At 37.9% G+C, this 17,182-nt stretch overlaps 1 protein-coding gene and 1 long non-coding RNA gene across 5 annotated transcripts in view; one reads left to right on the top strand and one right to left on the bottom strand.

The window, feature by feature from the left end:
* The first annotated feature begins 516 nt into the window (after positions 1-516).
* On the top strand, positions 517-4,265 carry LOC135289397 (uncharacterized). The gene is made up of 2 exons (XR_010352152.1): positions 517-1,101; positions 1,357-4,265. It is a non-coding gene; the product is annotated as an uncharacterized LOC135289397 (long non-coding RNA).
* LNPEP (leucyl and cystinyl aminopeptidase) overlaps positions 3,928-17,182 on the bottom strand; it is a 52,780-nt gene continuing 39,525 nt past the window's right edge. For all 4 annotated transcript variants that reach the window (XM_064402950.1, XM_064402953.1, XM_064402952.1 and 1 more), the window contains 10 exons: positions 15,569-15,700; positions 14,286-14,446; positions 11,696-11,784; positions 10,810-10,990; positions 9,945-10,101; positions 8,387-8,571; positions 7,579-7,740; positions 6,611-6,751; positions 5,558-5,639; positions 3,928-4,578 (listed from right to left, as the gene is read on the bottom strand). In XM_064402950.1, the coding sequence (XP_064259020.1) occupies positions 4,447-4,578; positions 5,558-5,639; positions 6,611-6,751; positions 7,579-7,740; positions 8,387-8,571; positions 9,945-10,101; positions 10,810-10,990; positions 11,696-11,784; positions 14,286-14,446; positions 15,569-15,700 (1,422 nt within the window). In that variant the 3' untranslated portion in view covers positions 3,928-4,446. The remainder of the gene's footprint in view (positions 4,579-5,557; positions 5,640-6,610; positions 6,752-7,578; positions 7,741-8,386; positions 8,572-9,944; positions 10,102-10,809; positions 10,991-11,695; positions 11,785-14,285; positions 14,447-15,568; positions 15,701-17,182) is intronic.

Below are 17,182 nucleotides of genomic sequence, written 5' to 3'. Positions count from 1 at the left end.
TGCCAGCAGTGGTATTTCAGGTGAAGTGGGCATGAGCTCTAGGCCTTTGGCTTTTGCAAAAAGAAAAGGAGAAAAAGAGGAAAAAATAGAGGAAAAGAAGAAAAAGGAGAAAGAGAAAAGAGAGAAAAAAGAGAAGGAAAAAAAAGGAGAAAAAAAGACAAAAAAATACAAAAGGAGAATAAAAAAAGAGGATAAAGGTTTTCCCTGGAGAGCGTGTTTGCACCAAGGGAAGCCTGAACCTCATGTGGCACAATTTCACAGGTTTCACCTATGCAGGTTTTTAAGGGTCTTTGTTGTTGATGGCCACATCCCATGGCCAAGTGTGATCTAAGGAGGCCTGAACGTGTCACCTTTGCACACTGAAAGTTGCTGTGGTCAGCACTGCAGGTTTTTGATTTGTTTTGATAGTTCCCCCAGTTTGGAAATTCTCCCTCCCCCCCCCCCCCCTCCTTTTTTTCCCCCCTTAGGAAGAGGACACAAAATTTCTTTTTGGTCTGAAAGTCTCAGCCTCTCCCTCTGTAATAAATACTTTCAGATTCCCACTGCATACAATATAGGTGATACTATAGGGTGTTTCATATGGGTAGGGGAAAAACTACATGCCTGAGTTTTCAGAACTGTGCCTGGAGGAGAAGCCATGCCGAGGTGTGACAGTTATGGACTTGCATGGACGCGGGAGTGGATGACGCCTGGGAGGGCATAAGAGAGCTGTACACACCCAGCCCCAGCTTGCACCTTCCCACTGCTATACAGATGAAGAGGCAGCAACTAACCAGGAAATGATGAGAAATGCTGTCAATACTCAGTATGAGAAGTCGGAATGGAGAGTCTGCTGACATCCTGGCAAAAGTGCCACCACTGTTGTGGGTTTGTCCACTGCACGAAGTCCCTATGCCTGCTGCACATTGTTAACAGCACATGCAGCAAGATGTGCTGTGATACTACACGAATAAACACAGTTATTTCCACAGGCTTTAAAAAATATTACAGCTTTTAAACCAAGGGGGAAAGCCTCCCCAGAAGCTCTGGTGTGAGCCTTCACCACAGGGCTGGATAATTCATAGTTGGACTTCTCACAGAGGCTGCTCCTAACTTGGAGAGGTCAGGAGAATGATGTGATGGCTGCAGACATTTTTTGATTTATGTGATCTTTCATTTTGTGATTTTTGTGGTCTGTGATTTTCATTTTTTGTTCTTGAGTTCATTATCATGGGGCTGATTTGATCTTGTCACCATGTGCTATGAAGATTTAAACAAAACCTGAGGTGGTTGTTTGTTTTTTTTTTAAATGAGTCGTGAACAAATATGAGTTGTTCAGCCAAAGCTGAAATTTGAAAAGAGATTTTGTAATTTCAGGAACACTTGCTGCCAGCACTTGTTCAAAAGCTGAAGCAAAATGGACTTTGAAAACGGACAGGACTGCACCATTAAGGGATACAGTGAAAATTAAATAATGAAACATAGATGTTTCTCCTCCATGGCTCTGGGCAAGCGTGCACAGACCTAGGGGTAAGGGCCTAGTGAAATAATAATGGCTGAACTGGTGCGCATCTGATGCCCATTTTGAATGTGAGCACGATAGCCACAGTAACAGGATGGACCTTTGTCTTCTATCCCCAGACACTCCATTCCAGTGGGTACAGTTCACCCTCAGGACCAAGTAGGATAAGCAGCACATCCCTCAGGACTTGTTCTCTGAGCTGGATGAAAATTGTAGGAGAGAGGCTGAAGATGCTGAGCGGAAAGAAATGGCAAGTTAAATACCTGCTGCTGCTGTGATGGGAGAGAAGTGCCCACACCAGCAGTACCCTCAGGCTCTACCTTCTGCTCTCTGGAATACTTTCTGCAGCTGCAGGTGCTGATGTGAGCAGCCTTCTCCTTCTGCCACCACTGAAGTTTGGCAATGGACTTGGAGATCTGGAGCTGAGGAGAGGTAAAAGACAGTATCAAGTGCAGGATCAAGCCCTGCATGGCCACTCTGTCCTTACACAGCCTCTGAGCTGAGGAGATGCACCACCTATGAAAGAATGCTGCTGGACAATTGTGCCAATAGCACCAAAGACACTGAAGGTAACATGGGAGCCACATCCCTCTGGCTGCATGTTTGCTGCATGACAAACCTCTTGGTATGTCACATGGCCCTTCACTCCCAAATCAACTCTGCCCCAATGATGCATCCTTTTCCAGAAGTCCTGCAATATCTTTAAATTCTGTAGTCATCCCTCTAGCACTGCCAGCTTAATGCTGGCTCATTAAGTGAATTCCTAAGGCATCTAAAGAAACATTTGCTTACTACACCTCAGCCTATTAGTCTGCATTTTGTACAGCCCCTAATACTTGGTGTCCTACATGTGGTAGTCTCACTTGCTACGTACTACTTAGTTATACTAAGAATTCCATAATCCTGCATTACCTGGATTAGCTTGAACAGTTCAAGTTTTTGTCCTGCTAAGCTTAACTAGCCATACTCACACTAGGCTCTAACCAGAATCCAGCTAATAGGACATCCAACTCTCTCTTGCTCTCGGGGTGAAGTGGCAGTCCTCACCTTCCCTTGGAGGCTTTTTCACAGCCCTCCTAACAGTGGAGGGCTGCTCTCTGTCTTGCACTGACACCTCATCCTTTTCCTGACCTTCACCCTGCCCTAAGCCCATGTCCAACATGAGCTCTGCCAGCAAAGGCAGTCTGCCTAGCACTGAGTCTTAGACATTTCAGTCTTCATGAGTTCCCAGTACACTCAAAAAAGGAGAATTATATTTAAGCATTTCTTATGGAAGGAAGAATTGACTCCAGTACAACTTATTAACAGGGCCGGAGACTCCCTAAAAGAAAAACAATTTTAAAACCTCTACAACAAACATAACAAAAATATGCATATGCAACAAATAGTAAAATGAAAAAAGCCTCCCCAACTTTCCAGATTTTCTTGGTACACTTTCTTGTCTAAAACTCAGCTCCATATTATTGCTTCATAGCTGTCACTAAAGCGTTTTAATAGAATAGCAACAATTTTCAAAATTCCAGAGCAGAAATCACGAGGAAGATGGGGTCCCCTTCCACAGTTTTGATTTTAAATTTTTTTAAGACTCAATACTGTGGCCAGGAATGAAATAAAATACATGTGAGGGGACAGCAGAGATAGAAAAATGGAAGTTTACAATTGACTTCTAATTTAATTTAAGAAGTGACTACGAAGAAAAAGATGGCATATTTATATATGTATATATACATAATGTATATATACATACACACACATACATACACAAATATTCAGAGATGGAAATAGTATTTCTGTAGAATCTGAAAGATTTAAAATACAAGAGAAATCAAAGTAATAACACATGACAGTATAAAAACTCCAATAATATACTTAATTGCAATTCTCATTCCATAATTTAACAGTTCTAAATCTGCTTGCATGAATCCACATAAGATACACTGGATACACTGGTAGTGAAATGAAAAGATTAAAAAGCATGTTTACTCTTGCATGTATTGTGTGCATATATATATATATATATATATATATATATATATAGTAATTCCAAAATGGCTTTTTTCACCACTTCTGAAAGACACAGATTTCACTGCAGGTATTGCATCTTTATAGTGCTGCACATTAGGGCTAAGCTGAAAAAATACAAATCGTGCAGCTGGTCAGAGACCAATACCGCAAAATCAGGTGAAGTTCAATAATTAATGATGAGATTCTCAAAACTATCTGATAAATTTGGAGTACAAGTTCCAAAGTCACACCACTGTTTCTGATAACCCATCTCTAAAATGCTTGGTTTTGCTGTGTTTCTTCTTTTCCATATTACCATGCAGCCACTTTTATATACCAAATGGCATACTATTAGCATAAGGGTTTTTTCTAATGTGTAATTCCTAAAGAGCACCACGAAAATAAAAACATCCAAACTTAAATTGAATTGGAATTGTATTTATTTCGCCTCTTGAACTTTATAACATTCACTACTACTTACATATCTGAAATAGAATTCTGTTTCACACAGCTTCTGTATCTACAAGTGTGGAAACCACATACAGTTTTGCATTCAGAAAAAATCTGCTCAATGAGCAGTCTGCAAAGAACTAACAGTTCACGGTAACTCCTTCTTATCTGACTCTCAATATTAACCCTCTGCCAAGAAACTTAACACAACTCCAAAGGAAAGGGCATGAGTTTCACATATAAAATTATATTTAATCATTTGTGCAGATGTTTGGTCTATAGATGAAAACAATTTCAGGGTAAATACTCACATATTGCTCAAAATGCTTCAAGGAAAATAAAAATTTATCTGAGACATGCCCTGAGCTATCTAGATTCCTTAATAGTGCAATGTTGCAGTGATGCCTGGTTTCACCCTGGCTTTTGCAAATGAAACACAATAACTGCTCACAGAGCTCCTAAATGGCTGACACAGCACAGTATTATATGCACTACAGCAAATCTTGTAGCTTTGCCAAGTTTCTCTCCATCCACTGGATATTGAGCTGAATTGTGTCAATTGCCTCCTTTACACAATGTAGTTGAGAACTCTCTTCTGATTTTGACTCAAAAAATGACTTGACCTGCATAGCAAGAATAAAGAAAGAAAAAGAAAATCTTAATTAAAATTAACATCAGCCAAATAGGTTCAGCAGCAAAGGCTATATACATGTTGCAGGAAATCTATCTTTGAGAATTGTTTGTATCTATGCAGTAAGAAAACCTCTTAAAGGAGTTCCCAAAATGCAAGGAAAGCATTTTTCACAGATACAGCAGCAATAACTCATTTGGTTTCAATACGTTATTTCACCAACAAACCGACATTCATTTACCACACCACAAAGCCAACAGAGAGTATGCAGAGTTCGAGAACAGGAGTGATATTCTGTGACAAGGAACTGGTTGCTGCGAGCAACACTCTTCAGCATTCTGGAACACCCCCACACCCAATCATCATTGTAACTGTCAATGCTAACACTTAAAATATTATAGATCAAGCCATTAACACCAATCTCTACCAAATTATCTGAATGAAAACATTAGACTAAACTGTAAACCATTCTTGATCAAGGCCTTTAGGGAAGACAACAGAGCTTTCTGAAAGCTATTAAACAACTCTTAACTGATATTCAACTTCCACAGTAACTCTTTGGGATTGATGACAGGAAAAAACAGCAAAAAGTAATTTTTATGGCACAGTATCACATTTCAGAGACACAGAAAGTATATCTTGTTTACAAAATCTAGACCAAAATTACATATAGATCAAGTCATTACTTTGTGAGACAGTGTGTTCCAGTGTACAGGAAAATACAATAGCATAAACCAATAACTGTGTTCAACTCTGTAATGCAACTCTGTCACAGTCTCGGTATATAATGTCCCAGTGTCTATGCATATATTTACCATGTGTGAAATAGGGAAAGCAACTGATATACATACTCTCAACAGGATGTCAAGGATATAAATAACATGTGAACATGTTTTTTCCTCATCCTTCAACTAAATGAAAACAGCAGTGACACTAGAAAATACCCCTTTCTGGTAGACTATGCCACCAACCTCAAGCAGATGAGCCTTTGTTGCAAACTGAGAAGTTGACCAGGTAATAATATTCTGGATAGTATATGAGCCTAGGTGAAACCTGTAAGACAAACAAACATTTTCAGCTAGGAGACACTTTAAGATGCAGTTTTGGTATACATATGCATTCTTTTCTACTATTTCTACTTTTTTGTTTAGGAGTTTGAAAATATTAAAAGCATGTAAATGCAATACCTTACATTACAATTACATATCCTATTTTTCAGAACAAATATATGTTCTTAGAAATCCAAGCCTCTAGCTCCCTATTCTCTCTAAAACGTAACATCAGAGCAAAAGCCATGGAGAATTTTCAAACTTCTATCACAGATCAAATAGTAAAGTACTGAGGATACCACACAGTGAATATAAAAATCTGTATTTGTGGTACATATGTGTTCTAAAGCTCCACCAGAATTGAACTTGCAACTAGGTTTTCTTTCAAGTGAGGTAATTCTGTAATACTGGTTATAAAGAGCTTGCTAGAGCAGAAGTTTTCATAGAGGAGAAACTTTTCAAGCAGCATGAAACTTTAAAATCAAAGCTGAGATTTAGAAACAGAGGTTTCTAGTACTGCTGGCTTTTTGAAGACTTGGGTAGCCAGCTTTCCTGCTGGGCACCCTTCAAGGACAGTGAAAGACAACATATTTCTGAAGCAAGTGGGATATTTATATTACTTGGTTTTGGGAGTGCTGTGACAATTCAGAAAATATAAATGCTGAATTATTTCCCTGGATGTCCTTTTGAAATCCATTTGATTCCCACAAATATCTTTCAACTGAACCAATCATCTTAGAGACAGCAACCTTTTAAGAGAAATTAAGATTAACTGTAAAGCTCTAGAACAACTGTTGAGAGTTCAAATTTTATGTAGCAAGTTACATTTCTAAACTCTAATTTTAAAACATGATCTAGAATTTTAATACAAATCTTCTTATACGAACGCTCATATTTATTGTCTTGTTTGAAACAAAGAAACAGGTGCTTTTGCCACTGTGGGTTTAAAAGTTTCAGCTGCATCAAAAGCCTTACTTTCGTGTAAGCTTTTCCCAGTTTTCTTTGACGAAGTCCCAGGCTAGTAAATATCCAGGCAAATTCTGGCTAATGGTTGCTATGATATGTGAAAGTTCCTGTGACCTGATGATTTCTCCTTCAAGACTGTTCTGCATTAGCCTAGAGACAAAGCATATGCACAGAGACAGGAAGAAAACATCATTTATATGTTCACATGGGTTTCCTGGAAGTTCTCAAGTAAATGGAAAAGATTATATAATAAATCAAGCAAGCAAATTCTGCCACCTGGAAGAAATCAATGTTACATTTTATTACAACTGTATTTACTTACCTTTAATTTCCAGAAGTCAGAATGACCTTAGCTCTAATGCATATACCTGAATTTTCACTGGTATTGGAAAAGATGAAGTAAATTCTAATAACTTGTAAAAGAAAAACAGTACATTGAAGATGTAAGAGAGGGAAGCTGAAGACTAAATTAGTAGGACACATTTATGTTCTCCATGCAGTATTAAGATTTACTCTATAGAAAGGAACGTAATGTAAAGTCAAATTTCCACCCAAAGAAAGAAATGGAAAAAAGCACAGGAAAAAAACCCAAACAAAAAATATACTTCAACTAGTTATTATTTTGATTATAAAGATAGATCAATCCTTTAAGGTTCTATAGAAAAGCCTGAAATTTTGCTACCTGCATTGCAAAGCCTGAAATTTTGTGTTACCAGTAGTGCAAAGCCTGTAAGTTCAAGTCTTTTCTCTTTATGCATATTCAGAATTTGGTTTTTTGTGCTGCTCTGTTACATAAGTTATTTTTAAGTGAAAAATATCTGGTTATTTGTGTGTATGGAATCCTGTGCAAAACATCTGGATGGATTTTCTTTAGCAATCACAATTTTTTTCAATAATAGAAAAAAGGAAATGCACTTTTCCAAAAAGATTTTATCACTTGTAATTTACACAGCATACAACTTTTTGGCTCTTCATACCAGATCAGCTTTCTGGCATCTTCTGTGCTGGCCAAGGCTTCAATCATTTTGCTTTTCTCTGCTTCAGAAACTGAAGAGAAGTACATCTTCAGGAGGAATTCCCAGCCATCATCAGACTTGGCTCCAACTGCAAATATGGCTTTCATAACATCACTAGGCAGACTACAGGGAAAAACAAAAACAACAAAACAAATAAACACGGGGGTACAAAAATGGTCACCTGAGGATAGAAGAAAGAAGTCGCAAAATTAAAATATTAGCTTGAAGGAGATGCCTCTCTTTGGAGCAATTTGATTCTGTAGCAGTTGTTAAGAATTGGCATTACTGAATTCACGCCAATCTAATACTTTCAGTCACTAGGAAAAAGCAAATAATTTACTCACATGAAAACAAAGTAAATTGTACACAAAATTGAGCATTTTCTACAGCTCAAAATGCACATGAATTCACAGCAGAAGGAATTCTACTGTGTGCTTTGGCTTTGCCACTATCTTCTTTCAGCATGCAGCTCAGGAAATGCAGATGAAAAAAAAATTTATGGTTGGTTTTGCAGTTAAACTAAATGAGACTGGAGATAAAGTCTAGCACAGACACTCTCTCATTGTGAAACAGCAATTACTTCTACACATGGAACAGTTAAAGACAGAATCACATTCTTTATCAATACGAAGTCGGTGATGGTGGTGGTGTGGTGGGGTTTTTTTTGACTGTTCTGTTTGCTGTTGGGGTGCTTTTCCCAAGTACAATGGTGGCAACATAACAGGAAAGCAGATGGGTACAAGAAATAGAAGCTCAGTTTTTGTGGTACCTTTTTGTTCCGTCAGACTTCATCCATGTCTCAAACATCTCAGCAGCAGTTTTTCTACAGTTTCTTATATCATGGGAGCAGGCAAAAGCCAGCAGTGTTGACCGGAGCTCTCGTTCAGACAGGGTCCCATCATCTGTCCAGTGCTGTTGATCCATTTTCTCTCCAAGCAAGTGCTCTATCCTATGCTAAAGGAGGAAAAAGTTACCAGCAATAGCTAAACTCTTCCAAGAGGATTTTCTATACAGAAAATTAGTTTAAAGTAAGAAAAAAATAAAAGGTTGAGCTTTTGAACAATGGAAGCTAAACAGTAGTTTTTCATCTGTTTATTCCAACTTACACATGCTATTTCTTAACTGTAAGTATCATATATCACATAAATGTGACAGATGGGCCAGGCAACATCTTAAACTGCACATGGAAACTGAAGACTCATCTTTGAGCCCTGGCTCAGACTTGATTGTAATCAGCTTACAATCACAAAGCACTACATCTTTTGTATGTTTAACTGCTTTTAACTTCACCAAGTCACAGTAAATATACCTTCATTTAGCACAAAGAAACAACTTTTCTATGTCTATAGTCTGAACACCCTTCAGTTTTGTAGTTCTGTTTGTAGCTTGCCAAAACCACAGCTGGATGCCTGATTAGCTACCACATCTCAGCTGAAAATTTTGAACTTAAATAAAACTGCACAGACTGCATTGCAAAGCAGAGCTTAGGCTGTTTATAGCAGATTTGTAACAACTTTGGGTAAATTAAAATACTGCTTTTTTCCCCTTATGTTTCCTTAAGCACTCACTAATTACCCCTTCCTAGCATAAAGAAAAAAGTCTGCTATTTTATCTAATAATTTAATAATTTTCTTATAGATTAAATCCCTTTACTGTTGTTTTACACTGCAAAGCAGCAAAGGTCATTTTAAACCAGTAGATGAATATGGAGAAGAAGCTCCATAATAAGAAGGTAAACAGAGAAATGAAAGACATATACTTACCAAGAACTGAACCCACAATATTGATTTCACTGTGAAATCTGTAGATTTAGACTAGAAACACTGTATTGCTCTATTACACAACTGGAACAGGACAATGACAACCATCCTTGTGTTTCTATTTCTACAGAAAACAGTTCTGTTTTTTTTCTTTGTCTCTCTAAAAGGCAATTAGATCTATGATCTCTAGCCACTCTAACTTTTGAAAAAAACTTTTCCGTACAAGAAAAGTACATGGAATCTTTTTCATTAGATATTTGTACTAAACTCACCTGTATGGGCACTTTAAGATAGCCCCAGACACTACTGCACCACACTCCCTATAAAACATTTTGGGGCACATGGGGAACAGGGGAAGGAGAGGAGGAGAAGCTGGTCCAAAAAATGCAGCATTTTGGTAAGAGACCATTAGAAAAAACTGGCAAGACTAGCAACTCTCTAGAATCCCCATCCATTACTGAAATTAATTAATATGTTCAGCAGGAAACATGTAAAAAGAGAATGTAACTATAAAGAACATTATAGCAAATTATTTAGAATTATCATTTACGAAAAACTAAGACATACCATGACTCGTGCTGCCAGTTGTTGTTCACCTTTTTTGTCTAAAAGGCTATATATAAGACTCAGCTGAAACAAAGCTTGAGTAAGTGGTGCAGTGCTGTTCTCTTTGTTGAGGTAATCTATCAACTCAAAGGCCTTTTCCAGAGACTCTCTTCCTAGACTGTGGGTCAATGAACACAAACATTAAAATGGATTACAAAACAAAAGCATTTCCTGAAACAAATCAGAAGTGATGTTTTCAATTACATGAACAGAGAGGTAAGTGAATAGAGGGGATGACATAAGAAACAATTTATGTGTAGAAATTTTCATATTTTAACTTCAGCAAGATTACAACAAAGCAACAAAGGCCACTAACATGCCTCCAATTAACAAAAATCGAAAATGGGTAAGGAAGTGTGGCAAGGATGTCAGAAAATATTTATCATAAATAAGGGTACTCAGATAGAGTAGCAGTTTCCAAAGAGATGATCCAATATGTTTCGCCTCACCTGCTTCTGATAGTGGTGGTGAAACACATGAGACGGCACCAGTAAAAATTTAAGAGGGAAATAGCTTGCTTTTTTAAAGTGGAGTACTACAGTACACAAAAACAGTTAGCAGGCAGATTACTGGACACTAAAGAAAACAGTGTCTTCCAGAAACGGAAACTATCATGTGGCTCTCTGTGATCTAAACAACTAGATGATGCTACAAAGAAGAGGGAAATAACATCTAGAGCATCAGTGAACAGCTCCAACAAGTCTATTGAAGACTGAATTAAACTTCCTCTAAAGCAGCTGTCTCTAGAAACTAAATCTGATCTTCTCTAACTTGGAAAAAAAACTTGAAACACATATTAAATACCTTTTCCAATTAGAAGTCTTACCGTTCAAGATTGAAGATACTGTTGATCAAATCTGCTCTGTCTTTAGGGCTCAGAGCAGTGTGGTTTTTTTTCAAGAGATCAATCAGTGTTTTCCAGTCTTCAGCATAGTCAACTATGTAATAGCCATTCATATCTACATTAAATTTTATCCATTCCACCTCTTCTGGAAGTTCAATGACAGCTAGTGGACAGACAGTATGTTATCAGCTGAAACAAACGCTTAACAACTGTTTGTTCAAATCAAAGTCCATGAAGTAGACTTTGAGAGAGACAGTAAATACTTTCCCGCTATTTCTCCCTACAAAGGAAAAGCCAGTATGAAGGTTTTGAAAGACAGCTCAAAAATTCCAGGTTGTACTTCCTCATCCTTCTTCTTATATCTGATTGAATGAACATTAACACAGTCCACCCCAAGTTGCATCAGTTAATTTTTCCCCTTTTGTCCAGTTTTTCTTTCAAACAGCCCCACCTACTGTTCCAAATACAATATTTTCCTACACAATTAAACAAAATAAACATTTCAGTGGAAAGTTACTTGCTAACATTTCAGCAAACTGGCAGATCAACATTCACATAATTTGCTCTCCAAAGAACATGCAGTTTGAGAGATTATGTGTATGCATTATGATGAAAAGCATAGGCTTTTATAAATTTCAAACCTGTGATTCTGTTCCAGTTACAGTCATGTATTTATACACACAGTGCTACAGGGAACCAGCTCTCTGATGATGACAACACCCAGCAGTGCTCTGTTCCAGACCAGATCTCTGAAATTATTTTGTGCCCCATATGTCTTCAGCTTCACATCTTTCTCAAAGGTGCTCTCAGAAAAATCCTGTATATGTAACACTAAAGTAACTTGCTACCACAGCTTTTACTCACATACCTGACTTCTGATCCAGTAGATATGCACTAGTGCAATGAGTGACGTTGCATCTGTTTGTTATGTAAGTGAGAGGAATATGCCACAGGTAACTGCAAAGGAAAACAAATGTTTACTGACATGTTATATACATATTATCTCCCTTGAATGGCTTAATTTAAGCACTTTTTTATACTAATAATACTAGAATCACTGAATGCTGTGTAGAATAATGAAATGTAAGTCTTACTTATATAATCAGGATATGATGAAAGAATAAATGTACAGCATGTACAGAAATTATTTTTAAAAATCCCACCATGTTGAGAAATGGGTAAATTTTATAGAATAGACTGGATTCAAAGAGACCTTTTAAGGTCATCTAGTTCGGGTCCCCTGCAATGAGCAGGAACATCTTCAACTACCTCAGGTTCTTCAGAGTCCCATTCAACCTGGCCCTGAATGTTTCCAGGGGTGGGGCATTGACCACCTCTCTGGGCCACCAGTGCCACTGTTTTACCACCCTCATTGTAAAAATACTGTTCCTTGTATCTAGTCTAAATGTAGATTTTTTTATTTTAAAACCATTATTCTTTGTCCTGTTATGACAGGACCTGATAAAAAGTCTGTCCCCATCTTTCCTTTAAATACTTGAAAGAATGCAGTGAGGTCTCCCCATAGACTTTTGTTCTCCAGGGTGAAAAGCCCAAACTGACTGTCTGTCCTTGTACAGGAGAGGTGTTCTGTCCATCTGATTGTTTTGTGAACTTACTCTGGACTCACTCCAACAGGTCCATGTCCTTTCTGTGCTGGGACCCCAGAGCTGGATGCAGGGCTCCAGGTGGGCTCTCAGCAGAGCAGAGCAGAGTGGCAGAATCCCCTCCCTCCCCTGCTGCCCAAGCTGCTTTGGATGGAGCCCAAGATACAACTGGAATTCTGGGCTGTGAAGGCACTCTGCTGGCCCATGTCCAGTGCCACAACTCCTCCAGCTCCTCTTTTGCAAGGCTGCTCTTGATTTGTTCATCCCCCAGCCTGTGTTGATACCAGTGGTTGGCCTGACCCACTACTTGAGCTTGTCCAGATTCCTCTGCATGCCATCCCTTCCCCCAGGCACACCAACTGCACTACTCAGCCTGGTGTCATTTACAAACTGAGCACTTGATCCCACTGTGTACATCACCAAAGAAGATCTTAAATGGCACTATTCCCTGATGGAATTCCTCTACTTTTTCTAGTACATCTTTCCTAGTTCCAGCATTCTAGCTAGCTAGTCCGAAATCATACAGACAGTAAATCTCTGGCTGCATCAGAAATTCATCTAGTATGATTTTTACCTGAGTCCAACATTGTTTTTCTGGATCTTTTGCAAGTTTGAACTAAAATTAAAAAACTATCCAAGTACAAGATTCAAATTCCAAATCATGGTATAGAAAGCATACCACAAAGACTTTAAGTGAGCTGCAAGTTGGAAGAACAAATGCTAATGAGGATCATAATGATGATAAGGACTTGGCTATTTAGAGAAAAACATATATCTGAGTGAGATGAAAGAAGCTGCACATATTAATCAGATTTCGACAGGGATCCCCTCTATGTATGACTCACACAGAGTGCTCTTTTTCTAAACCTTTTCATACATGCCCCAAACTTACATCAACTAGAAATAGAAATTACTTAGCTTAAAAATCCTTCCCTTCTTCCCTTACCTTTCAACTTCACTTTGCTTTTCTTTTTCTGCATAACAAAAGTAAAACAGAGCCCTCTAAATTCCTACATTTCAAGAGACAAACTTCTTTCATAGACCTATTTTTCTGCAAGGTGATGCAATGAACTTAGCTCCTGGTAAAACTTCAAACAACTGAATAAAACCAGCAAAATATCCAAAGAATTCACACTTACATATTTTTGTTAGAAGACACTGTTGAGGGTCATAAGGTAAGTTACATTTTCAGTAAACAAAATTTTAAAACTACAACTGCCGCATCTTTGCTTCTTCAGAATTTGCCTATGTATTTCTTTTTAGATTTTGGTACAATGGATATTGCCTCTGTTGTACATTTTTCCTAACAAGCCATTTGTTGTCATGTAGTAGTGTCATTGTAAAATTTCAAAGCCAAGAAATAATTGATTCTAGCTTCTTTACCTTCTTGTAGCAAAGCCCAAGGTATACAGCTGAATTTTGGAAGTTAAAAGCAGAGACTCAAAAGTAGGATACATTCATCTGTAACTTCTGTGAAGCTTCTGCAGCCTGCCTTTCTTCAGAGTCTTGTTAAACATACAAAACTTTCTCAAATGGAAAGAAACCTTTACTTATGAGATCTGTCTTTTGGTATTTAAAACCAACTCACAATGTCAAGCTTAAAAGCTTCAGGAAAAGGATGCATGTAAGAAATTCAGATTACAAAGAGTGTCACCAATTTCTACCAGTTGCTTCAGTGGAAATAGACATAAACCTTCAGGCAGATACTAGATGTGCAAAGTTTTGTGCTGAATTCTCTGTTACTACCTGCCTTCAAAGGAAACACTAAAAGTCTTGAATACAAGTTAGAAAGATGTACAAGCTTAAGACAGCAGCTTGCTTTTAATGTATAAAAGGTATTAAGAAGATAATAACCTTGCATCTGATGTCCAATTTTCTGGTTCCACACGATACAAAAATTTCTCTTGTTGTACTGAAATAATCTTTCCCTTTCGGACAACAGTGACTAAAGGAAATCCTTTATGCACAATCCAAGTCTTCATCATTTTTTTTACATCTAGTGTTCCATTGGTAATCTGTAAAAACAATCATAACATAAAAAGCAAATGGAGAACACTTAACTTTCTTCTTAAGTTACCAATTAAGTGGTTGCACGATTTTGCATCTCGAAACAATCACTTTGACAGTGAACTTGTCCCTCCACTCTCTGGGCCCTGGCCATCCAGCCAGTTCTTAATCCAACAAAGTGCACCTGCCCAGGCCATGAGATGCCCACTTTTCCAGGAAAATGCTGTGGGAGACAGTATCAAAGGCTTTGCTGAACGTCAGGCTGACAACATCCACAGCCTTTCCTTCATCCACCAGGTGGGTCACCTGGTCATAAAAGGAGACCAGGTTGGCCAGGCAGGACCTGTCCCTCTTAAATCCATGCTGGCTGGGCCTGATTCCCTGGTTGTCCTGTATGTGCCCTGTAACGGTACTAAAGATGATCTGCTCCATGACCTTCCTTAGCACTCAGTTCTGGCTGATAAGCCTGTAGCTCCCTGAACCCTCAGTCCCTTCCCCTGTCCCTCCTGCCCTCTCTCCACCCTCCTTTCCCTGGCCTCTCTGATTCCCATGGCATTGCTGACTCCAGTCCTCACCCTCTTCTACCCAAGCCTTGCTTTATTGAGCCCTTCACACTAGTTTTAAAATTAGACACAGCCTTATGCCTGGCTTATAATTTGAGAGCTGCCTGTACAGTCTGCTTATCTAAAATTTCATCACACTTATTAAAACAGAAGCTATGACAAAGTTACATTAGTAGCAAGTAACCTAAGACCTCTGTGAGGTTGGATATAGCTATTCATTGAAAGTAAATTTTATCCTGAATTTTATTACTTTCATTCTGGTCTTAACACACTACCTATGTAATTGTAGAGATGATATGTCCATTCTGGATGGACATGCAGGGCAGTACATACTCACTCATAGTGCTTTTTCTGGGATGGTATGCAATGTACCCCCTAGAAGCTTCAGTAATCTCCCTATCTATATGAATGAACTTTGGAATAAGATGAGCAAAAAATTTAGAGTATTTACCTGCAGCCCATTATCCTACTTTTTTAATCTACAAGGAAATAAATAAAACCTGTGATACTCAGAGAAGTGGAGAAAAAAAAAAAAAAAAAGAAGAACAGTGTGTCCAAGACGGATACCTCATTCATGCTGTCCCACAGGTCATCACTCTGGGCAGTTCCATAGTTGTGATTATGCAAGTATACCTCAATGCCAGCTTGGAAAACGTCCTTAGTGAGATAATGCTTCAGCATCAAAAGAAGTGAAGCCCCCTTTAGGGAGAAAAAAAAACAGAAAATGAATCAGTAAATTGAAGTTACAGAACTTTTTTAAGCATATGCATATTATAGCTCTTTCAGAGTACAGGAGTAAGTCAGAAGCTAGCAGATTTTATTCCAAATAATATCCTTCAAATAATTACCATTACACTCAGTTTCCTTGGAAAAATATTCTTTTACTATTTCATGAACTCCAAATACAGTTACAGAAAAGGCTAATGTAGTTTGAAAATTTTACCCAGCTGCTTTGGAAAAAAAAATATTTTAAAGCCTCAAACTACAATTACAAAATGGACTAGTAGAATTTTATATTTTTTCCAATCAACAAAATCTGAAAAATATTGCCTTCTTACTGATATGTCTCTGCTGGCTGCCATTTTTCATTACCAGCACTCGTCTGTATGGTACAGAACTGCTCTTGTGAGTCACTGTTTAACAGTCATATGATGTGCACTTATATCAAAAACCGAAGAATACAGGAAAAAGATAAGATACACGTGGTAGGCTGGAACTGACTGCAGATGAACAAGTACATTTTGATGTGTTTAAATACAGCCATGTCTTGTAAAGCAAAAAATGAAAGTATACTTTTAGTATCAAAAGGGCTGTGAATGTTCCTATGTGAAAGCCACCAATAAGTAAATTGCCTGAGGGCTTCCATACTGGAGAACTGAACACAGGAGCAGCCATAGATCAAGAATAGTTTAAAGGTACACTTTATATTTTTGGTACTATTTCTAGGAAAGAAACAAGAAGTAAAGGAGAAGATTTTGGAGAGATAATGCATTGTTCCCACACATTCCAGTTTCAAGTTCTGGAATTTCATCTTATCTGAAGGCTGCCTAGTTATTCACTACTCATCAAATGTCAGGAATAGCCCTTACTACAGCTTTTAATAATATGGCCACAATTTCCTATCCTGTATGCATCCATACTTGACCTACAGCTCTACTCCTTTGTTCTCCATACTGTCACATCCTTCCAAGTGGGTGTTAGGTTTACTGACAGTCTGCAAAACAGTTGGACTAAAAATAATATTATACAATTATTTATGTTCAAGACAGTACAATGCAGAGGTCACCTACTAATCTGTGTCAGTTGGTAGTTCAGTAAAACAAATTACATTGTACAATTCAGTAACAGACAATCCTTTGCCTATCAGGGACTACATTGCAAGTGTCTTCTCACATGAATCACTAAGAACTCTACCTAAGCTACAAGGACAAAAATAGTGAATACAAGAACTTCATGCATGAATGAAAAGCTATGCAATGAAATCCTCTGAAACATAGAAAGCACCTGCAAAAACAGTATTTCTGACAATGTGCAAAACCTCTTTTGGTCAGCTCTTGAAGGTGTAGGTTAGGACAATTCTATTCAAAATGTACAAATACTTATTAGTAGCAATGAAATAATAAAATAATTCTCCAAATATAATGTTATACTGACTAAAACTCCCATCCAATCACTTAGGAA

Source organism: Passer domesticus, chromosome Z (genome assembly GCF_036417665.1).
Source record: "Passer domesticus isolate bPasDom1 chromosome Z, bPasDom1.hap1, whole genome shotgun sequence".
In the NCBI taxonomy this organism is placed as follows: Eukaryota; Metazoa; Chordata; class Aves; order Passeriformes; family Passeridae; genus Passer; species Passer domesticus.
The sequence above is the reverse complement of the archived record's forward strand: the minus strand, read 5'-3'. Positions and strand labels throughout refer to the sequence as shown.